Source organism: Tenrec ecaudatus, chromosome 14 (genome assembly GCF_050624435.1).
Source record: "Tenrec ecaudatus isolate mTenEca1 chromosome 14, mTenEca1.hap1, whole genome shotgun sequence".
Lineage (NCBI taxonomy): Eukaryota > Metazoa > Chordata > Mammalia > Afrosoricida > Tenrecidae > Tenrec > Tenrec ecaudatus.
The window spans coordinates 116,834,868-116,859,886 of record NC_134543.1 but is presented as its reverse complement, the minus strand read 5'-3'; the positions used below and the strand labels follow the sequence as shown (position 1 = coordinate 116,859,886).

Below are 25,019 nucleotides of genomic sequence, written 5' to 3'. Positions count from 1 at the left end.
AGTTCTACTGTCCTACAGCATTACTGAGTTGGAATCTGCTCAGGCAGTGGGTTGGATCTTATTGTGGGCCCCCATTCCAACTTTATGAAAGGTAATGTATTTGTCCCTTGACTACAGGAGCCCTGGTCATGTGGTGGTTACACATTAGGCTGCTAACGGAAAGATCAACAAATCAAAACCACCAGCTACTCCTTGGGAGAAAGATGAGGCTTTCTACCGCCATGAAGAGTTACAGTCTTAAGGGGAGGGTGGGGTGGAAAGGGGGAACCAATGACAGGGATCTACATATAGCCTCCTCCCTGGGGGACGGACCACAGAAAAATGGATGAGGGGAGAGGTCATACAGTGCAAGATATGACAAAATAATTTCTAAATTATCTAGGGTTCATGAGGGAAGGGGCGTGGGGAGGGAGGGGAAATATGAGGAGCTGATGCCAGGGGCTTAAGTGGAGAGTGAATGTTTTAAGAGTGATGAGAGCAATGAATGTACAAATATGCTTTACACGATTGATATATGTACATGGATTGTGATAAGAGTTGTATGAACCCCTAAAAATTATTTTTTTAAAAAGTTACAGTCTCAGAAATCCACAGTGGTTCTGCCCTGCCCTGTAGGATCGCTATCAACTGGATGGCCGTGCGTTTGGCGGCTTGTACCTTGGCCATGCCACACTCTGTCTTTAAAGCGGATTCAGCCGCTGTAGTGCTGGTCTGTTAGGTAGCCGTTAAGCCTCTACGCATTAGCTTCGTGCGTACATCCTTTTCTGATGGCGCATATGCAATGGGACGTTATATGAATCTTGCGTCTAAGCGGATGAGATCCCCTCTGTGCGCGGTTAGTTCGAGTCCTCGCAGGATTAGGGAGTGCTTTTCCGTGGTTCCGCCATCGCAATACGTCCAGTAACTGTTGGAAGAGCAGTCTGCCGCTTGCAGACTCTCCTCCGTGGGAGAACTGGAAAGGCGAGCAACAGAGGGTGCGATTTCAGGAACGGACATCAAAGCAGGCCAGCGCTAGAAGTGACCCTTGGAGATGTGGTCGCCCGGCCTTGTGGGGGGCGGAGAGGCGACAACCAGAGAGGTTCCTTCAGGGGCCTTGGGGTCACACAGCCCCGGGGGTGGGGGTGCGGGGGCGACTGCAATCCAGCGTCCAGTCCGTTACAGCCGCGTCCCCGGTCTAAATCGCAGTGTCCCCGGGAAGCCCCGTTTTTCTCGTGGTTTCTGCCCAGACGGCTGGCTGGGAGATTCGGTCCGATCCAATCCGGATCAGAAGAAGGGCGAGTGGGCGCACCGCCCAAACAGGTGCTCGGGCCGCGGGGCCCGCAGCCTGGGGTGTCCGCCCGGCCCCCGGCCGCGCCCGCGGGCAAAGTTTTCTCGGCTCCCGCGTCCCCTGCCGCCCTGCCGGCGGCCAGGCCGGCCCGCCCGCCGCGGCCTCCGACGGAGCTCGGAGATGCCCTCCGGTCCCCGCGGCGGCGGCGGCGTTGTTCCGGGCCGGCGTGGAGGCCGCGGCGCGGGCCGTGGGGGCTGGGCCGAGGCGGGGCGCGCGGCGGCGGCGGCGGCGGGAGGCGCCGGGGGACGAGGCCGAGGCCCCCGCCCCCCGAAGCCCGTCCCCGCGCGGGGCTGGGGAGCGCGGGGCGGGGAAGCCGCGGGGCCGCGCCACGTCCGTCGCCCGCCCCGGCGCGGGCTGGGCTTCGCGGGCGCCTGCCGGCCGGGGGCTTTTGTGTCTGCGCGTCGCGCGCGGCGAGCGGCGGACCTCCCCCTCAGAGGGCGCCGCCGGGGCCGCGCCGCCCGCCTCCCGCCTCCCGTGTCCGCGGCTCCTGAGGCGGCGGCGGCGGCGCGCTCGCCCTCGCCCGTGCCGGCCCCGGGCAGGGGGCCGCCCTCAGGCCGCGCTCCGCGCCGCAGCGCTTGAGCCGGGCCGTGCCCCCCGCCCCCGGCCGCCCCGGGGCCTCGTCGTCCCCCCAAACTTTGCGAAGTCGGCCCGCGGCCCCGCCGCCCGCGGCCGCGCCTCGGCTCGCCTCGAAGGCTCGCCCCGCCGCCGCGGCCCCGCGAGGAGGAGGAGCCGCCGCCGCCGCCGCCGCATCAAAGAGACCGAATTCCCGCGGCCTGGGGGGGAGTCATGCTCCGCGGTCTGTGATGTCAGCAGAACAGGAGAAAGATCCCATCGCGCTGAAGAGAGTTCGAGGTAACCGAGCCGGGAGGGGGGCGGGGTGGGGCGGGGGGCCGGCCGGGGGGAGCGGGGGGCACGGGGGGCCCCGGGCCCGCCCGGCCGCTGGGAGGCCACCGCGCTCCGGCCGGGCCTAACTGCGCGCAGCCGGCGCCCCGCGCGCGCCCCCCGGGCCGAGGCTGCGGGCCGAGCGGCGCCTGCCGGGCCCCCCCACCCCCAGCCCGCGCGGAGCCCGGCTCCCCGGCTGCGTGGTGGCCGCATCCCGCGCCCCGCGCCCACCTTAGCGCCTTCTGCAGACGCAGCACAATAGGCGCTCCGAAGGGGGAGCCCGACGCCCCTCACTGCGGAGACCTTGACCGAGGTGCCCCCCACCCCCCCAAAAAAAGTAAGTTGCACGGCTCAAGAGTTGAGGCTCTGCGAGAAGGTGTCCTGGGCCTTCGCGGCTCCCCGAAGCTGCCCCCCGCCCCGCTCCTGCCCCCAGCCACTGCCACTGCCACCCCGCCCCCAAAGGCAGCCGATCTCCCCCGATTTTCCCCTGATCGAAGAGCAGAGGCCATATACATTCAAAGGACAGTTCCTTTATGGAGGGAGGGACGGAGCAGAATGAAATCCGTTTCAGACGTGATTGGTTTGCGTCCTCCTCGCTAGCGAGTTGGGAATGTGCCTGCAGCCTGGGAGAAATCAGGAGGGTGATGCACCAGACAAAAGGTACAGCGCCTTAAGTTCGCCAAGGTCCAGCGCCATCTGGGAATTTGGGACCGTCTTCCAGGTCTTCTTTCCAGCTCTTAAGCGGGTCAAAGTTTCCAAGTGGACGTGCGTTGAACAGCTGTGAGGTGGCAGACACCGTTCTGGGCACTGGCTGCAGCAGTGAACAAAGCAGAGCCTCCTCACCCAGGTGGATGGAGTTCACACTTTTTGGCGAAACAGGTGATAGTAAGCAAAACAGACAGAAGGAGAATGCCAAATAGCAAATGGTACAGGGAGAAAGAAAACCCTGTAAGACACACACACACACACAAATATTTATAAGATGATCGTGAAAGGCTCACTTGGTGTATAAGACTTAAAGCAAATGGTGATAGACCAGAGCCCCGTGGCTGGATGTGTGTGGGAAGACAAGGTTGTGCTTACTGTGATCAAGAAACCGCAGAGAGCCCTTGTAACTGAAACAGTGAGCAACTGGGAGAGTAGTATGAAGTGGGCCAGGAGGTGTGGCAGTGTGCATTTGGGCTGTGCAGGCCGTTTAAAAGACTTTGGCTTGGACTCTGAGGTCAGGAACTGCTGGACAGTTTGAAGCAGCAGAGTGCCTGATCCTGTTAGATTTTCACAGGATTTCCCCGGCTGCTGGTTGGAGAATAGACCGTAGTGAATAAGGACTGAAGCAGGCAGCCTAGTTAGGAGCCAGTTGCAGTAGTCCTTTCATCCAAACAGGGCAAATAAAACAAACGAGCTGCCGTTGAGTTGATTCTGACTCATGGTGATCCCAAAGTGCTTTACAAATCAGTAAGTAGTAAATTTCCAGTTGACTTAAGTGATATAGAGATCAAGGCCCGCAAGTCATTCATCTGTCTTTCATTCACTGTGACTTAGAGATTAAGCATCTATAGAGCTGGCCTGTAACTCAGTGCCAGAGTGGTAACCAAAAGACACCCACTCAAGAACATTTAGGTAGGGATTTTTTTAGCCATTTAAGCAAAATTGTAATGCAGAGCAGATACTGTATTTTTAAATTTTTTTGCTTTTTTTAGATACTGTTTTTAAAGGCTTAATATGAGTACCACCTTTTCTATTTTAACCCTCTGTGGTTCTGAGATGCCAAATCCTTTAAGACATTGTTTTCTCCGAGATGCAGTTATTCCCTTGATACTTTCACCATATTACCTCGCCTGTTATTATAAACTGCGTTGGGGTTAAAGGAAAAGAACACTATCAAGTTTTGAACTTGATTCTCATTAAAGTGAAATAAGAGGGTATTTTATTGAGAGTTAAGAGCACAGATCTAGCTGTTTTGCTTCAACTCCTGTGCTTTTAGATTTGATACCTTAGTGGCAAGAAGTTGGCTCGTGTGTCAGTTCAAGAGTATTCAAGAGTTAAGACCCAGAACATGAGATAAAGCACTCTTTAAAGTGAAAGGTCAATATAGGGAGGAATTTGATATTAAGTTGTTCTGTAATAATTAGAGCAATAATTTAGAAAACTCTGTTGGATCTTTTGGTAATCAATAAAAGGTACGAAATATGCACCTGAATGCCTCTTAAGCACAATTCTGCTGAATTATACTGCTCTGAAATTTTTTGTTGCAATTTTTATCATCAAACTAGATTCTGGGCCATGAATATTCTGGGCATAGGCTCTATTGGTACTGCCTAATTTATTTCCCACCCACTGATATATAACATATTTCTTAAGAAGTTGTTTATTTCATGTATACTCTAAAAATACAAGTAATCAAACCCCCTGTGCTTGGGGTCAAGCTAAGATACCTATCCATCTCTCTATTGTCAACCTAAGTAAAATATTGCAGATGGATCCCAGATCAGTAACAATATGACAAAGCAAATGAGAGCTTTATGTAAGTGTTTCTGTAGAACAAAAATGTAAAGAATCACTTGAGATGCTTATTAGGAATGTAGATTCTATTTCTCTTAGATCCGCAGAACCAGGATTTCTGCATCTTTAACGAGATTCCCAGGTGATCTTTCTGCATGTTGAAGTTTGAGAACTGTTACTAGTAGACCTAGATTTCAGAAGTACACAGGTTGAGGAAGTGGATTTGTGATCTCCCAAACTTGTCATGTATTTTAAAATTAGATTCAGATTGCTACTCATTGCCAAAGTATCTTACTCCTATTTCCTACCACTTCTTACCTTCCCAGGACACACATCCATTAATAAAAGTCAGATCCATGCTTACAAGTGGTAGGTCTTGACTATATTTTATATGTACCGTACCCCTCTCCTCTTTCTTACTTGCCCATATTAATTGTCAAATGAATGAATACATGAATTCATATTTTAAATTTTGTTCTGATTGTTCATAGCCACTCATACCACTTACATTTTGCCCATTTACCTTAGAAGGTCACTGTCATTATTAGTCTTCCCTCTTACTCAAAACTTCCTTTGGTCCCTGGATAACACAAACTGTTTATGCTTGTCGACTTACCAAAAAGTTGGCATCTTTTTTTTCTTTTTTAATAAATTATTTTATTGGTGACTCGTACAGTTCTTATCACAATCCATACATACATTCATTGTGTCAAGCATATTTGTACATTTGTTGCCATCATCATTCTCAAAACATTTGCTTTTTAGTTGAGCCCTTGGTATCAGCTCCTCTCTCTCTCTTTTTTAAATAGTTTTATTAGTTGGCATCTTTTAAAACAGTTGTATTGGCATTTAATACACATATCACACAATTCGAGGTTGGCATTTTGAATCCACCCAGTGGCACCATGAAAGGAAATCTTGGGAATATGCTTCCATCAAGAAAGCCCTTTGGAATTCAGTCTTACTGTGTAAAACTTGGAGGTTCACCTTGATAGCAATGCTTCTATGTTTGCTTACGTGTTAGGAGAACACTTGATCCTATAGCTGCGCTACCTGTGTTATGCGGCACTTGTACAGAGATCTGAGTATTATAAAAGTTTCCTTCAGTAAACAGCAAATCATTGTTCTAGCAAGCAGCCAAACCTCCCCTTCTCCAGTTTTAGACATCTCTTAGTTGCTCATCTGATGACAATAGTCACTTTCTTTTTGAAACAAATCTCTACTAAGTGGACACAGGACCAGACAGTGAGAAGATATTGGCTAAGGAAACGTAATCCCTGTCTTCAAGAAAGTTTTAGTAAAGGACATTGATTGATACTCAGTTACAAGCAGCATTACAAATGAACATACATCCCATCCTTAAGGAAATCAAGGAAGGCCTCCTAGAGGACAGTTCTACAAAGTGTTGCTTGTACTTTTGTGTCAATTGCTGAAAGAGTAGTAGGGTGGATAAAGAGTGAAATCGAGCTGGAGGGTCATTGGTTATGTTAAGGTGATCTTGGAAGGAAATGACATTTCAAAGCTTTGACTATTCAGTAAGGTATGAGGATGTGGTGTATAAATCATTTTTGAAAAGAAGCTTGTGGTCAACCAGGCATAGCCCCAAACTTGAAGAGATGGCATCAAGAGAATCCTTACTTTTCTTCCTTGATAGAAGACTTGAAATCTATTTGTAGACTTAAATAAGAAACCAATGTAGAGGGTGAGGGAGAGAAGAGAATCCAAAAAGGTTCCAGAAAGAGGATAATTCTTGAATTGATAAAGCATTAAGTACATATTCTTGAATGTCTACTGCAGGTTAGACACTCTGTTCTAGCAGTTGAGGGGGTGAGACAGGCAAGCTTCTCATAAAGTAGGTCCCTGTAGAGTCGGAAAGGGGAATAGGTCTCAAAGACATAAATGAAGTTTTAGAGGAAGAAAAGAGAAATAGATATTTGGAGATGAAGAGCAAAAAAATTGAAGGCATTCACTTCAGATTTATTACATTTAACTAGAGCAGTGGTTCTCAACCTTCCTAATGCCACGGACATTTAATTCAGTTCCTCATTGTGGTGACCCCCAACAATATTATTTTTGTTGCTACTTCATAACTGTAAATTTTGCCACTGTTATGAATCGGGTGACCCCTATGAAAGGGTCGTTTGACCCCCAAAGGGGTCGTGACCACAGGTTGAGAACCGCTGAACTAGAGGTAAAAATTACATTGAAGCTATAATGATGTAGTTTAGAATAAGATTATAGCACATGCTGTCATAAAAGTACCCAAACTATAGAAGTCTATAGTTCTAGAACACGAACGGTCTTGTTGGTGTGAGGTATGGAAGATTGGAATGGTTTGGGGAGAGAGCATAATTTCCATAGTCATGAAGTGGAGGAGATGACCTGGTGAGGAAAAGCTTGCAGAAATTAGTTTTTGTTTTGTTATATTTTAAATTAGTCATATAAAGGCTAAGCAGATTATGAGGGAATTAGTTTGGTTTTAGACACATTGCATGAATATTTCTCTGAGATATTATAGTTATAGTGTAGACAATAGAGATACATGGTTTGGAGGTGAATGGTCTAAGCCAGAAATAGAAATTTGAAAGTCATCAGTAAACAAGTGAAACTTAATTGATACCTTGGGAGTAGATGAGCACACCCAAGAGAGATTGAAAAGTGAGAAGGGAAAGGCATTGCGAACAGCACCTTTGGGACCACTAACATTTAGAGATAGAAGGGAAAAGTAGAGCCTGAAAAGCAGAATGCAAAGGAGTAGCCAGAGATGCATGAGAAAAACTGGGAGAGAATGGAGTCAGAGAGTTGTAGAAGGAGTGGATATATGATAATGAGATGAATTCGCTCCCTTTTTGACATGAAGTATCTAATCTGATCTTTCTCCCAAGTTCCTAATCTGATGAACTCTGCCTCATTTATCCATTGGCTCAAGCCCTCCCTGTGCTCTCACCCAGTATTGTCCCAAAGTCCCCAATAACAAAATTACAGTTAAGAAGTTGCAGCGAAAATAATTTTATCTTAGATGTCTCTTTAATATGTTTTGAACCAGGGTTTTGAAATGGTTCAGTTATGACCAACAAAGTGAAATCGGAACAAACCCAGATGTGTAACATTTGGTAGACTGCTACAATAACCGAAAGGGGACAAACTGCAGGTCAACGCTCTGCTCTCTCTTTGATTATTACTGCCTACAGACACGGCTTTAATTTAGATCTTGTTTATTTCTAGGATGAGCTCAGTCACCCTCTCACAGGTTCCTGGCCTCCCCCTTTGACTCCTTTAACCATCTGCCACATTGCTATCTCTGGTGTTAAATCACTACGGTATTGAGCTCCCGGGAGAAAGCCTGGGCGCTCCCCTTCCATCAGCAGTTCCTTCTCAGGAACACCGAGGCAGCTCTAACTGTTCCATAGGGTGCTATGAGTTGAAATTCACTCAACAGCAGTGAGGGTTTTTCGCTTGTTGAGTACTTAGAGCCCCTCGTGGTGCAAACTGTGGAGCGCTTGATGGCTAACTGAAAGGCTCTGGGAAGAAAGACCTGGCTGTCTTCTGAAGAATCAGTTCTTAAAAACCCTAGAGAACACAGTTCTACTCTGACATACATGAAGTCACCAGGCGTCACAGCCAACATAAAGGAACTGGCTGTTTGGTGCTCTTCGGTAATTTCCAAACACTCGGTTAAGTAGTTTAAATGGATCATCTTAATCCTCTACTGCCCTGTGAGTTAAATGTGGTTATCATCCTAGTTTTATAGTTGACACTAGAGAACTGATGTTGGAGGCATAAAATAAAGTGTGGGTAAGCAACACTTCCGGGTTTACCCGGCTAATAAATGACAGAGGTAGACTCCAACTGCAGGGGCCTAACCACTGTTTCATTGCCACCACCCACCCTCTCACTTACTCCCCCCGTGGCCATCAAGTCAATTCTGATTCTACTAGACAGAGTAGAGCCGTCCCTGTCGGTGTCTGAGACGTAACTCTTTCCAGGAGTAGAAAGCCTCACCACAGAGAACCTGGTGGTTTCAAACTACTGACTTTGGGTTAGCTGCCCAAACACTTCATCCAGGGTACTTCTGTCCTTGTAGTACTCCCAAAACACAATTAAATCACATTGCCCTCTTATATAAAATTCTTTAATGGTTCTCATCGCTTTTAGGATTGAAATAATAGCTTTAAAATTTTTTTTCAAAACCGTATTGTTAGGAGTTAATAAAGATAGCTTTCCGTAGTTCAGTCAGATCAAGAAGTATTGTACAATTGCTACCACAATCAGTTTCAAGCCATTGTTTTCCTTTCTCAGCTCCTTAACATTAGCTCTTCTCCCCCCCCCCCACCCCCTCACCCCAACCCTTATTCTTCTTACTGTCCCTTGTAGGTTCGTCAATCCTGGTTTCATATACTGAAAAACAGAAAAACAAAAGCATACCGCCCCCCCAATGACGTAAACTCATCTTAGATAAACCCCCTTTATATTAATCTGACTCTGGCCTGCCACTCATTCTTCCCATTCATTTTCATTATTTAAATGTCATTAAATGTGCATCTTCTACTCCAATCCGAAGTATTCACACTTCTAGATGTTTCTGGGCTCTCTTGCCTTGGAAACCTTATGCTCCATAGGGCCTCTTTTTCCCTACCTTTGCTGATATATTCAGTTTCACCTCCCAGAATGTCTTCATTCAGTTTCATCTCCCAGAGTCAAGATTAGATGAGAGTTCTTCGTGTCCCTGGGCATCCTGTACTCATCTCTAGCAGAGTACTGGTCATGTTAAATTTAAGTTTTATATCCGTACATACATAGGATATAGGAAATTAAGAGCTTCCTCTAGAAGCTGAGATCCTGAGAGGTAATAATCTCTACTTCCAAAAGTTGACCAAAGTTGTTTCTGAAACCTAATTCGGTGAATGTTAATGAAGCTTTCAGTAACATAAGGTAATCAGCTTCCCTAGTTAACTTTCCCTAGAGTGTAACAGGGTTATCTCTTGGGAAGGGTACACAATTCTTTCTTCTAACACTTTACTCCAGGCATTATAAGCAATCTAAGTCGTATTTATCTTTAGATTAGCCCTAAAGTATGCTCAAGAATGATGCCAGGTCTTCTTTATTAGTCCCAATTACCATAGACTCGCTAATGTTAAACATTGTAATAGTGAACAAGTCACAGCCCTGTGACTTGAGCTCAGCTGCCATGGCCCTTGCTTTATTTCTGCCATTTACTAGCTTTATGGTACTTGGCAAGCTAGTTAACATCTCCGGGCATCATTTTTCATAAATGCAAGATGAAAATAATAATGGTACGGGATTATTTGAATGAAGAAATGAATTAATATATATAATTCACATAGACAATAGCCCCTGGGACATTGTAAGTGATTCGTAAATGTTTAGTTAAAATTAGAAATGGAAGGTCTGATTTGTTTTGGTTAAGTAATGTGACCAACATCTACTTTTAGTTATATTTAATTAGTCAATAAGTATAAATGATCTACAGCGAGATCATTCTTGTGTTGTTTGAAAGTGGTTATGAAGAGAACAGGAGAGAGATTTGTTCCTTCTAGTAAGAAAACAGTGAACAATGGAAATAATATGAAAGAGGTATCTCTCAGATCCTACAATTTTGCTGAAAAGGGCAAATCACTCACTCTCTGCCATCGAGTTGATGCCGACTCATAGTAACCCTATGGGACAGGGTAGAACTGCTCCTGTGGGTTTCTGAGAATATACCACTTTCCTGGATTAGAAAGCCTCCTCTATCTCCGGAAGAGCAGCTGGTGGTTTCAAACTGCTGACCTTGCAATTAGCAGCCCAACACATAACCCACTTTGCCACCAAGGCTACTTGAAAAGAGCAAATAGAATCTGTTAATTAACATAATTTTGTGAGTAGCTTCAATAAAATACTAAGGAATAAATGTAATCTGGGATATAAAAGGACATACAAAGAAACCAGCAAAACACTACTTCAAGAAACCAAGAGACTGACATAAATATGTTACTCATGACATAAATATGCCACTATGCAAATGCCAATACTACTTGAACACATCTGTAATGCAATATATAATACAATCCTGATCCAAATGCCAACAGGATCCTTTAAAGAGATGGGAAAAACTAATCGCCAGCTGTATATAGAAAGGAAAGAGTTCTAGTGTAAGCATTATTGAAGAAAAATAAAGGCAATCTCTCACAACATCGTACATCTTCCAACTCTTTGGAACTAGTCTGATATTCTTCTAAAATTATTACCATGTGTCATATAAACATCTACAGCCTTTTAACCCTGTCTGTAGAGAAATACCACAAGTCTCAGACCTCACACCATATATAAAACATAGGAGAGGGTACCCCCCCAAAATGGAATTGTGCTGGTCTGAGCAGAACTTTTGTAGTACCTGTTTTTCCTGCTAGGCGAGCATCAAGGAACTCGCTCTGAGTCAGTGCACTCAATGGAGTCACCTGGGAAGGTTCTCTCATCACAGTGAACTTTTTTGTAAAACTAGAATCACTCAAACCTTGTTAAATGTGATGGCCAATGTAAGAGAACAGCGTGCAGCTGTGAAATTTTTTTCCTGCTCAAGAAAAATGCCACAGAAACTGCTGTGATATTGAGCACAGCTTACAAGGACAGCACCATGGAAAAACTCAAGTCTATGAGTGGTTTTCTCATTTCAAAACTGGTGAAATGTCGATTGATGATAAACCTCATTCTGGACATCTGTCACCCTCCTGAATGGCCGAATATGTCTACTGTGCATTTGAAGTTCATTTCACCAGGTCAGACTGTTAATCAAGCTTTCTACTTAGAGCAGTGGTTCTCAACCTTCCTAATTCTGTGACCCTTTAATAGAGTTCCTCATGTTGTGGTGACCTCCAACCGTAAAGTTATTTTCATTGCTACTTAATAACTATAATTTTGCTACTGTTAAGAATCATAATTTATATATCTGATATGCAGGATGTATTTTCATTGTTAAAAATTGAACATAAAGCATAGTGATTAATCACAAAACAATATGTAACTGTATATTGTGAAATATTTCTGATGATCTTAGGCAACTCCTGTGAAAGGGTTATTTGACCCCCAAAGGGGTCGCGACCCACAGGTTGAGAATTGAGAACCACTGATTTGGAGGTTCTGAAAAGATAGCGTAACAGTGTGCAACAAAAAAGGACTGATTTGTTGCAGACAGAGGACTGGTTTTGTCACCATGACAATGCACCTGCTCATGCAGCCATCTCAGTGTGCCAGCTTTTGGCAACAAACAGCATGCCTCTTGCCCCACATACCTTACTCACCTGACTTGGGCCATGTGACTTCTTTTTGTTTCTGCAAATGAAACAGGACACGAAAGGACAGTGATTTGACTACATAGAAGAAGTGAAGAAAAGAAACGAGGCAGGTGCTGTCAGCCATCCAAGCAGATGAGCTTGAAAAATGTTTTCAAGAATAGAGTCATGTACTTACTCAATGCAAGAATACTTTGTTCTATGAAACTGGCATTCTATGATGCTCACCTTCCCAACACAACTGCTGAAGACATAGCGGGTACACAAGCAAATGTGGTGAAGAAAACTGATGGAGCACAGCTATAAAAAATATATAGCGTCTGAGGTCTTAAAGGCTTGAAGGTAAACAAGCGGCCATCTAGCTCAGAAGCAACAAAGCCCACATGGAAGAAGCACACCAGCCTGTGTGATCATGAGGTGTCGATGGGATTGGGTATCAGACATCAAAGAACAAAAAAAGTCATTGTGAATGAGGCGGAGTGCAGATTGAGGACCTAAGACCCATCTATAGGCAACTGGACATCTCTTTCTAGAAGGGTCGTGGAGAGGAGATGAGCCAGTCAGGGTGCAGTGTAGCAATAATGAAACATACAACTTTCCTCTAGTTCCTAAATGCTTACTCCTACCCCACTTCCATGATCCCAATTCTGCCTTACAAATCTGGCCAGACCAGAGGATGTACACTGGTACAGATGGGAACTGGGAATCCAGGACAGATGATCCCTTCAGGACCAGTGCTGAGAGTGGCGATACCAGGAGGGTGCAGGGAGGGTGGGGTGGAAAGGGGGAACCGATCACAAGGATTTGCATATAACCTCGTCCCTGGGGGACCAACAACAGAAAAGTGGGTGAAGGGAGATGTCATACAGTGTAAGCTATGACAAAAATCGTAATTTATAAATTATCAAGGGTTCATGAGGGAGGGGGAAGGGGGAAAGGAGAGGAAAAATGAGCTGATTCCAAGGGCTCAAGCAGAAAGCAAATGTTTTGAGAATGATGATGGCAACAAATGTACAAATGTGCTTGACACAATGGATATATACATGGATTGTGATAAGACTTGTATGAGCAGCACTCCCTCAATGCATGAATACTTTCTTTTATTAAATTGGAACTCTATGATGCTCACTCTCCCGACACAACCGCTGAAGCCAAAGTGGGTGTACAAGTAAATGTGGTGAAGAAAGCTGATGGTGCCCGGCTATCAAAAGAGATAGTGACTGGGGTCTTAAATGTTTGAGGATAAACAAGCGGCCATCTAGCTCAGAAGCAACAAAGCCCACATGGAAGAACACACCAACCTGTGTGACCGCGTGGTCCTGAAGGAATCAGTTATCAGGCATCAAAGAACAAAAAATCATATCATTGGCTGCACACCTCCATGATACGATCGCCAAAGACAAACGGGTGCATAAGAAAATGTGGCGAAGAAAGCTGATGGTGCCCGGCTATCGAAAGAGATAGTGTCTGGGGTCTTAAAGGGTTGAAGGTGAACAAGCGGCCATCTAGCTCAGAAGCAATAAAACCCACATGGAAGATGCACATCAGCCGGTGCGATCATGAGGTGCCAAAGGGACCAGGTATAAGGCATCATGCAAAAAAATATATGTGTGTGTGTGTTTGTGTATAACCATAGTGAATGAAGGGGGAAGTGCAGAGTGGAGACCCGAGGCCCAAATGTCGACCATTGGAGATCCCCTCATAGAGGGGTTAGGAGAGGAGATGGGTCAGTCAGGGTGCGATGTAGTACCGATGAAGAACACAGCTTTCTCCCAGATCCTGGATGCTTCCTCCCCCCAACTACCATGATCCGAATTCTACCTTGCAGGACTGGATAGGGCAGAGGTTGTACACTGGTGCATATGGGAGCTGGAGGCACAGGGAACCCAGGGTGGACGATACTTTCAGGACCAGGGGTGTGAGGGGCGAGGCTGGGAGAGTGGAGGGTGAGTGGGTTGGAAAGAGGGAACTGATTACGAGGATCCACATGTGACCTCCTCCCAGGGAGATGGACGGCAGAGGGGTGGGGAAGGGAGACTGTGGATAGGGCAAGATATGACAAAATAACAATCTGTGGATTATCAAGGGCTCATGAGGGAGGGGTGAGCGGGGAGGGAGGGGGAAAAAAGAGGACCTGATGCGGAGGGCTTAAGTGGAGAGCAAATGCTTTGAGAGTGATTAGGGCAAAGAATGTACGGATGTGCTTTATACAATTGATGTATGTGTATGTGTGGATTGTGATAAGAGTTGTATGAGCCCCTAATAAAACGTTTAAAAAAAAGAGTTGTATGAACCCCCAATAAAATGATTCAAAACAAAAAAGACAAAATTTCATTAATTTTTAATTAAAAATAAATATTTCACAATTTTAAAAAAAGAATGGAATCACAGATTTGACAAATGTATTAAGTATAATGAAGAGTACTTTGAAGATGATAAGGTTTTGTAAAAAAATTGAAATACATAGCTTTGGGGGGGAAACATCTTTTTTTTGGGTGGATACCCTCTCGTATTTCAAAATGTGTTGTAGAGGTCTAAATATAAAGCCTAAAACTAGAAAGATCTTGGAAGAAAAAAAATAAGGACAACACTAGGGACCCTAATATATGGCCGAAATAGAATATTAAACCTAACTAAAAAATGCACAAAGTAAACTAGATAAATGATTTCTTAAAATTATTATATTATGAGAAAACTTGAAAAGAGTAGAAAGAGAGCCTACATACAGACTAGGAAAACAATTATGGCAATGGCCTACTAGGCCTAATCTCTGAAAGTTACGGAAAGGTTCAACACCTTTACAACAAAAAGACAATCCAATTAAAGATGGGCAAAGGACATGCAGAGACATTTTACCAAAAAAGGCATTCAGAAGAATGCTCGTGATGTGAACATATGTGCAGCTGTAGAGAAAATTTTCCCAAGAAAATGACTCACAATTGTAGAAGCAGGCAAGTCTAAGTCCATCAGGTTCCAAGTGGGTGGATCAGATGTTAGATTAAATACTAAGTCTATTAACTCAGCAATAACTCCCTTGAGAAACTACTTAGGACAATCAATCACACAGAACCAAAAGGGCAGCATTTGCCCAAAAGCACTTTTCAGAAAATGGGAAGGGCCGGGGGAAAAGCACAAATGGAACTGGGAAACCCAACCAAGAAGTGGGAAGAGTGCCGTTACATAAGGACAGAACCCAGGACAGATAAATTACACCCGATGCCACAAAACAAAATATTTAAATTGTTGCATGGGAAACTAATGTGCTTCTGTTTAGATCCATCTGACTATCAATGTACAATAAATGAACACGTGCACTATGCTAACAGTACTATCTAGATGCTAGCAGAAATTTATCAGGTAGGAAAACATAAATGATACTCTTAATTTATAACAGTTTTACGTAAGGAGTTCATTAAACTTGTGTTGAAGAGCTGAAAAAACACAGTATCAAGAGGTAACATGGAGATATCGTAACGGCCACACTTAGTGCTGCGGGAACAAAGAAAAAGCACAGAAGCTTGGGGAAAGGATTCTTCCAAGCTTGGACTCAGACTCTGAGGTTGGGGCATTGCCCAGTTGGGTACTCATGCCTGGGAGGTGGCATGTTGAAACTAGTTTTGGGAGGAGGTGGGAAGTTTAAGACTGGAAACAATACCAATTCAATAGTGAAGCACTACTGTTGGGGTGACAGGAAAAGTAAGCAAATGGAGGAGCAAATATTCCTATCTGATCTGCTGGAGCCTCCTAGTATCCTACTGCTCCTGTGGGAAGAGCCCAACGAAGGAGAAATGTAATTTGCAAAAGTTTTAGTCCCAACATTAATGGGGGTGGTTTTGAAGCCAAAAAATGCATGACTTAATAGCTGGCATAAGGATCCAACAGGTTCTTTCGGTTATCAACTTGTAAGGAAAAATAGAGTGATAGAAGAGAAATCTATTAATTAAAAGACCCATTAATCCATTAAAATGTGTGGATCGTAGTTGGATCCTGAACTGAACAAACCATAACAAATATTATGAGTTACTTGTATTGCTATTAGATAATAATAAGGAATTGTTAATTTTCTTAGCATTAGAAGTATTATGGTTATGTCTTTTAGAAGTCCTTAGCTAAAATATTTACAGATAAAATGATATCTGGAGAGGTGGAGCAGTGAAGGGACAGGATTGGCCAAATATTTATGGTTGGTAGGGCTGGATAATGGATATATGGGGTTAATTATATTCTTCTTTCAATTTTTACTTCTGTTTTTGTTTAGAATTTTCCATAATTATTTTAATGGAAAAGTTTATATTGTTAAATTTTACTTTTAATCTCACTTGGCAGCAAGCTTTTGCTTTTGCTTGCTCATACACCAATATTGAACAAGCTAGTCCTCCTATACATTGTTACATTTTCACATTATCTTGAAGAATTGAAACACAAATACTCGAATGCCATAATTCAAGTTCCAGAAGTGAGATGTACATGTATGTGAAAACATTTATATTGACATCATCACTGAAGCAATAGCAAAGATTTGGAAGCAACCTTAATGTCTATCAACAGGGAAAGGAATAGTTTAATAACTTATGTTGCAGTCACACTATGGTATACCATTCAGTTAGTAATGAATGAAGCCATTCTATATGTACTGATATGGAATGATCTCCAAATAAGAAAGCAATGTACAGATCAGTAATTATGGTTTGCCATATTCTCATCACTTGTGTACCATTCCAAAATGATATACATAAATATGTCTAGAGTATCTTTGGAAAGATTGAAATTGTTGCCTCAGGGACAGAACCAGATGGCAGGGTTGTCCAGGACCGGAAGGAAGAGTTTCTTTTTACTGAAGTACAATAAGACATAGTAGGAGAGCAGAGATGGGTGAGTACTTCTGGCGGAAAGTCTGTGGAAGACTTTATTTAGAAAGAACAAAGATAATCAAACCTAATGCTATTATCTAGCAAAAACAGACAACAAATCAGGTAATTAGAAAGAGGTATTGCCTTGAGAAATAGGAAATGACTTTACTTATAAGTAGGAATATTATCTGGGTTTTCATTTCTGTTTTAGGTGGTGATAGTGGACTGGATGGGTTAGGAGGGCCAGGTGTACAGCTTGGAAGTCCAGATAAGAAAAAACGCAAGGCCAATACACAGGTAACTTGATGTTTTGTGACAGCTCTTCTTCACTGGTAGGATCAGGTTGGTGAGATAAATTTAAATTTACTCATTTCCTATTCTGGTTCAGAACAGAATAGTGAATTCTGTACTCAGTGACTATTATTTATTTTTTTAAACTCTGAAACCACTAGCTAGTGTTAGACTATAGGCCCAGAGTAGATAAGGGAAGGTGGTGTGGACAGAGATATTAAAATGTTTCATATGAAACCTAATTTGAGATATATTTTTCAAAATCAGAATTGCCTATAATTCTACTAAAAGATTTTAAAATCTACAAATGCAAGATTAGCTTGAAATAATGTTAAACTATTACACTAATTCAGTGTTATGTGTAGATCATTAAACAATCGTGGAAGAGACAGCCTTTGTTTATCTTTTGGTTTTAATAATTCTAGGTACAGGCTTTCAAAGTTTGAAGCATTTTTCTAAGATAAAGTCTATGAATAAGTATGTGTGTACTGATTGCTTTTTAGATTTTCATTTTGGCCTCATCTGTTAAACTTACCATGTGACTAAAACTGGCAGTTTATTTTTCCAGTCTGAGACCCAGAGCTTAGTGCTTTGGGAATATTTCAATAACTTCCTCCCACAGTCAAATTTTAGATACTGTTTATGGTTACTTAATTTTATGGACATCTAGGGTCCAAAAGGTATTTTCGGTTATAGTGTATTTTGGTTTTAAGTGAAAGATTTCGAGTTATAGGAAAGCAATTTAAATGAAAATTATAAGGAAACCCGTTTTGGAAAACTAAATAATTTGGGGGTCCTAAGTAAAAATGGAATTGTGCTCAGAAAAGACTGTCTTATGTCCGTTTCTAAAAGAAACTTACACATTTTTATCATTAAGCATAATGAAATGTAAACATTAATTGTACTCAGAAGGTCAAGTGAACCAAATTTTCCTAACATCACAAGAGAAAGTTGACTAAAACCAGGTTTGTCAGTGTTAACAGGAGATTTTTTAAATGCTGCTGTCTTTGATCAGAAACATGTGTTTTACTTTGCATTCTCATTTCAGGGGCCATCTTTTCCTCCATTGTCTGAGTATGCTCCACCACCAAATCCAAACTCTGACCACTTAGTGGCTGCTAATCCATTTGATGACAACTACAATACGATTTCCTACAAACCACTGCCTTCGTCAAATCCGTACCTCGGCCCTGGTTATCCTGGCTTTGGAGGGTATAGCACATTCAGAATGCCACCTCACGTGCCCCCAAGGATGTCTTCCCCATACTGTGCACCTTACTCACTCAGGAACCAGCCACACCCATTTCCTCAGAATCCTTTGGGCATGGGTTTTAATCGACCTCATGCTTTTAACTTTGGGCCACATGATAATTCAAGTTTTGGAAATCCATCTTACAATAGTGCACTAGGTCAGAATGTTGTCAACATGCCTAATCAACATTTTAGACAAAATCCTGCTGAAAACTTCAGTCAGATTCCTCCACAGAATGCTAGCCAAGTATCTAACCCTGACTTGACATCTAATTTTGTCCCTGGAAATAATTCAAATTTTACGTCTCCTCTAGAACCTAATCATTCTTTCATTCCTCCCCCAAACACTTTTGGTCAAGCAAAAGCGCCACCCCCAAAACAAGACTTTAGTCAAGGAACGACCAAAAACACTAACCAAAACTCCTCTGCTCATCCACCTCACTTAAATATGGATGACACAGTGAATCCAAGTAATATTGAATTAAAAAGTGTTAACCGAAACAATGCGGTCAACCAAGAGAACAGCCGTTCCAGTAGTACCGAAGCTACAAATAACACCCATGCAAATGGGACGCAGAATAAGCCGCGACAACCTAGAAGCGCAGCAGATGCACCTACCACTGAAAAAAGCAATAAATCCTCTCTCCACCCAAGCCGTCACGGCCACTCATCTTCCGACCCAGTGTATCCTTGTGGGATCTGTACAAACGAAGTGAATGATGATCAGGATGCCATCTTGTGTGAGGCGTCTTGTCAGAAATGGTTTCATCGGATCTGCACTGGGATGACTGAAACCGCGTACGGCCTTCTAACTGCAGAAGCATCAGCAGTGTGGGGCTGTGACACGTGTATGGCTGACAAAGATGTCCAGTTAATGCGCACTAGAGAAACGTCTGGCCCCCCTGCAGTGGGCACTGATAGTTAATCAAATCATAGGCGTTAGCGAAAATGCTTTCCCCTGGTGTATCACAAAGGTTCAGTGACGCAGGATTTTAGTATTTTACATTATTTTTTAAATTCACATGCTAAAAGATAATTTACCTTTTAGTTTTTATTAGTGTTACATGTTAGTACTAATACAGGTTTTTAATGATCTCTTTTTGCTATCTGAAAATAATGTATGTGGGAGTGCTATAGAAGATATACAAATAAGTGTTAATTGTTATTGTTTATCATAAAAACCTCTTAAAGCTTCAAAAAGATATATTGAAAATGTAGGCAAGTTTTAACTTTTGAAAGTTAGAATCACTGAAAGAAATATTTCATTGATGAACTTTGAAGTTGCCACATTCAACAATTAGTTCAAAAAGTTTTTCAAGGATATATTTAGCATGTTTTTAGAACAAAATGTGCACAGCTATGAGATGAGAAGCATGAATGTTTTTTAATGGATGTTTTAAAAAGCATTAGAATATGATACCAGATTTTCCAACCTAGACTAGGGTTCTTGAAATTAGTAACTTTCCAGGTCAGTTTTTGCAGGATATCTGTTTGTATGACTATGAGACAGAGCTTCACATATTGTAGAAACACCATATTTATTGATTAACAAAGATTGTACCATATGAAATTGCTAATATTCAGTCAGTTGGAAATTGACCACAATAGTAAGAGTTAACTTATATTTCCAGTTGTGCTAGAGTTATAATAGGATGATGCTCTTAAATTATCTTCGGTTATTCAGTTGTTTTTAGTTTTCTAGAGAAATAAACGGTATTCTCGGGAAATTGTGAATACTCTTTTATAAATTTAAACTGGTATATATTGCAAATAAGGCAGGTAGAAATATCAGTTCAGTCTTAGAGGGCTTTGCTTATAAAATAACTACTCAATAGTGGTTTGAAAAGTTTTGTTTGGAACCAAAAATGTGACTCAGAGGACATCAAAATTCACTTTGAGAAAAGATCAATGGAGAGCCAAATGGAAAGCTAAGTAACATACCTAGTCAACATTTCAGACAAACTCTTTCTGAAAACTGCAGTCAGACTCCTCCACAGAATGCTAGCCAAGTGTCTAACCCGGACTTGGCATCCAACCTTGACTTGGCACTGGTGCCTGGCAGCTAGGAGAGTCTGTTGTAACTTGGGGAAGTACAAAAAAATGGGCAAGAAAGGACTTTCTTGAGAGGTGATAAGAAATGGAGACAACTTGAGATGTGCTCCTTAGATTCAAAACTGGAGGGGAAAAAAAGATTCAAAATAGCAAAACCAGTGTTTGGAGTGTATCATAACCTGTGGACAACAATACTGTATTATATTTATAGCAATTTTTATCATGGTTCCATGTTGAAGCTCCTAAGCATGCCACCCACATTACGAATGCAAGCAAGAAAGTGATGAAGACTGTGTGCATGGTAGGCTGCAGATGGCACAAATTGTTAACTACAATCTGAACAAAACAGTGATAGCAACAGCATGTTATAGAGAAAATCATGCATGAAAATTTTGAATTTAAAAACGTCTTAACAAGCAAACTCACTTTTTATAGTACAGCACTTACCCTCACATGTCACTTGCCACTATTGAAAAGTCCTTGAATTGGGCTTTGAAATTCTGTCACATCCACCAGACCTTAATCTAATGACTACGATATTTTTTATTATTTGTACCATTTGCTAAGAAACAACACATTCCCCAAATGAGAAGCAGTAGCTAGATTATTTCAGAAATTTATACATTCTGACAAATGAATTTTATAAAAATGAAATAAACTTTAATATCCTATTGGGGAGAAGCTATTGATGATGTTATAGACTTATTTTTTAATGCTGTATTTTAATTTTGACTTATAAAAACAGCAATTTCATATGGTACAAGTTAGTGAAGCTTTTCCTCCATTTACTTTTCACTAGTCAAAAGTCAGTATAAAATGTTTTAAAAGTTTAAAAATACAGATATTTACAATTTTAAGAAATGAAATTATATGAACTTTAGTACAAGGCACTTCAAAAAGTTTATGGGAAGATTGTATTAAAGAATAACGCAATTTTTTCATGAACTTTTTGAATCCCCCACATGCTACTCTTGTACGTGAACTTTTATCAGTTTAAGTAAGTTAAAATGCAATGTATTTGACTGACTCTTGACATTTGATGTTGTATGGTAGTATATTTAAAGATCCTGTTTGTTTATGTTTTATTTTTGTTAGATAATTCTTTTAAAATATTTAAAGATATAGTTGTGTTTTCTCTTGAAGTTCTAGTGATTTTTAAACCGTTTTATTAGGGGCTCATACACCTCTTATCACAATCCATACATATACATACGTCAATTGTATAAAGCACATTTGTACATTCATTGCCCTCATCATTCTCAAAACATGTGCCCTCCGTTGTAGTGATTTTTTAAAGAATGGATGCACCATATGCTGTGTGCACAGTTCTAGTAGCATCAGGTCATAATTTCTTATGACAATAGAAGTAGGTATTATGAATAGAACCTTGTAGTAGTCTCAGGAGTTAACATTTTCCTTGATAGTTCTTCAGTTGTGTTCATCATTAAGAGCAATTATGGGGGGGGGTAAGAGCAATTATGCAGTTTCTTAAGCCCTCTATTGCTTATAGTTCTGCAGCTAGGCTGTTTTTGTGAAACTCCAAAACTAAAGCTAGTTAACCAGGAATGTGGTTTTTCATTTCCAAGTAGTAGTTTTTAAAGACTTCCAAGCAAGTGAATTTTTATTCAAGTGTTTAAACCCTCAAAGCACCATCCTTAAAGAAAAGTCTGTAAATATTCTAAAGAAAAACATGTAGTTGATTCTGATCATGAATTATAGCCAAAATTATCTAGATGCAGTTTGGTGGGAAAAGGGATAGACTATCACAGTGGCCTGATGCTGATTTGCCCAATTTGATCCCAAATAGCTGTTCTACAAATTTACATGGCTTTCCTGTGACAAGTGATGAGCTGCTCTAAATGTTTCGAAAGAAACCATGATGGAAATAAACACCCCTAGGAGGAATAGTCTGTGCTGAAGGTCACACCTGCTTCGATACAATCCTTTCACACCACATACAAAAAAATTACAAACAAAAATTGAGTAGAAAAATCTCAGGACTTTCTCCTGCATTGTCAAATGTTGCCGGTTTCAGCTGGTTTTCAGCAGGTAGGCTTTCTTACCAAGGCCAGGTCAGTGTGAGGGAAAGCTTTAATACCGGTTGTCTTTCTCAGAACTGCTTTGTTCATTCCTCGCCCAGTGGCTTCTAGATGCTACAGGGCTCCCTAAGATTCGAATCGTTTATCTTGTAGGGGAAAAAATGTTCTTCAGATAGAATGCTTAGCATTAGATTTGTGGTCAGTGGTTTTCTTTTGTATGAAATTCTGTAGATTCTTAGCCAACAGAGAGATCTGTAAACAAAAGCTGAAGACTTTCTTGTACTAGTGCTAATTCTTCATAAACGCTATGTAAGTGCATTTCCTTTTATTAGACTCCCGGCTCTGCTAGTGGTAGCAAGAGAAACGGAACCTTGCTAATGGTTAGGTCACCATGGAATCTGCCACTCTTAATCATCTCAACTGAAACCATTATCAGGAGTCTTTTACCTAATATTCTTTTGCACATGCTTGTTTTGAGCACATTAAGTACAAATACTTACTGTCCAACAAGCTATAGTAACTTTGTATTTAATAATAAGAGGCTTTAAGCAATGATTGTAAGGGAGCTCTAAAGAGTTTTAGGATTTCATTTTTGCTGATGTGTGAAGGTTTCATATACATGAACATTTGTGCTACTTTGAAATTTTAAATTAAAAATATTTAATTAAAATGATCCAGGCTCTCAAAGTTCATTTGTAAATAGTGGTCTGGAACTCTATATGAAATGATCAGATTCCTAAGGGAACTCCTAAAAGCTTATTTAAACCATGGTGTAGTTAACCCATTGTACCATGCTGACATTTCCATTTTCTGCAGAGAGAAGCAGAGGCCTTTTCAGGTCCTGATGTGATCCAGTAAGGTGGTTAGATCTCTGATGTGTTTCCAGGTTCCAGTGGAATGCTGTATAAACAGACTGGCTTTCTCCCACCTGGTTCTCTACACAGTATGTTAAACCTTCCTATCTTTCCTCCAGACTTTGTATGGTTGTGGTTGGTTTGTTTTTAAGAGAGAGTAAGCCCCTCCCTTTGCTATGATGCAGATGAAATTAGTGCATAAGTGGACTTTAAAAGACTATTTAGAATGGACTTCAATATCTAGTGTTTCAGACAATATGACTACATTTCAATATGACCCAATAACATGGGAAGCAATATTTTTAGGGAGTTGACTGATAGATACTGTCTTGAGACTACTTCCAAATCTCTTTCAAAGGGTTGTCACTTTAATTTAAACAACTTCCTTTTCTCTACATCTGAACTCAGAGGTTTTCGTCCACATTTTGGTAACCTGACCTTCTCTCCCCCATCTGTCCAATAGAGCAATATAAAAGTAAAATCTATACTTTGCAATTCTACGTGGTAAAGTGACAAGATTTTGGAGAGAGCCCTGGAGTCAGGAGGCTAGTGATGGCATTACCATCTCCCAGGATAAGTGGTCCAGGGAAGGCAAAAGGGAGAAGGTGCCATGAATAAGCCAGGCATTAATGCAGCAGAGGCTCCCTGGATTCCTGGAGGCTTTAATGAAACCTAGCAGATAAGCTTCTTTGTTGTACTTTATCAATGCTAACACCACTTGCTGTTGTAGAACTTAACTCTAAACTCCTGTACCTTTCTTGTTCTATAGATAATATAGATGTTGTTGCTTGTTAGTTAAAATTATACCATTTATAAAAGAAAGTCCTGCTTCTTATCATGATGTATGTGACTTAAATGACTGTTTCATATTAAAACTATTTCTTCCTTATGTACTGTTTACATATACCTCTTTTTGGGATATTAGTTCAGTACTTTTATATAAATCTGGATGTGTTCCACATTGGTGACATGTATTTTGCAGTGATTTTTGGTTTGTTTTTAGAGCATGTCTGAGGCGACACATGCACTAGTGCTGTGGTCTGTGGCAAAATTACTGTAATTCAAATTGGAACAAAATGTTTCCAGACTTTGTCCAACATTTATTCCTATGGCAAAGGAAATTACTATGTAATACGAATTTTTTCTTATGCTGGTATGTTTTAAGCTACTCTATGAAGTATGTGAAACATCAATATTTATGGATTAGTTGATGGCCTGATGTCTTTGAAATGGGAGAGAGTGGAAAACTCATGTTAGCAACTCATGCATTCATAATACAATAAATACTTCTTTGGAATTTGATTTTAAAAGATTCCATTCACTCCACCGTAGCCCAAATAACTAGTGATACTGATCTTTACTATTTAGTAAATTATTGGGATACCACAAACCTCTACTAATTTATTTAGAATTTTTATTCATTGAGATGGTATTTGCTTTGTACTAGCTGATGAAAACATTAGTTAATAAAAATCATAGTACAGCCAAGGTTTTAAAGAAAAATGCTTAATCTGTGGGCAAAAGTTTAAAGCCTTTTCAAGGCATTTAGTATAGAAAATGAATTTAAGAACATTCTAATTTAGCCATGAAAACAAATACTCAGAGGAACTATATTAAGTAGTATTTGGCAAGTGCAAGTTTGTATATTTGAAATTATCTGCTTGAAAGGAAAAAGAAATACT

At 41.5% G+C, this 25,019-nt stretch overlaps 1 protein-coding gene across 1 annotated transcript; it reads left to right on the top strand.

Annotated features, from left to right (window-relative positions):
* Window positions 1–1,798: 1,798 nt before the first annotated feature.
* On the top strand, window positions 1,799–21,017 carry PYGO1 (pygopus family PHD finger 1). Its single transcript, XM_075531890.1, has 3 exons — window positions 1,799–2,179; window positions 17,062–17,147; window positions 18,190–21,017. Exons 1-3 carry the CDS (start codon window positions 2,131–2,133, stop codon window positions 19,315–19,317), a joined length of 1,263 nt encoding a protein of 420 aa, XP_075388005.1. The 5' UTR covers window positions 1,799–2,130; the 3' UTR covers window positions 19,318–21,017.
* Window positions 21,018–25,019: the final 4,002 nt, after the last annotated feature.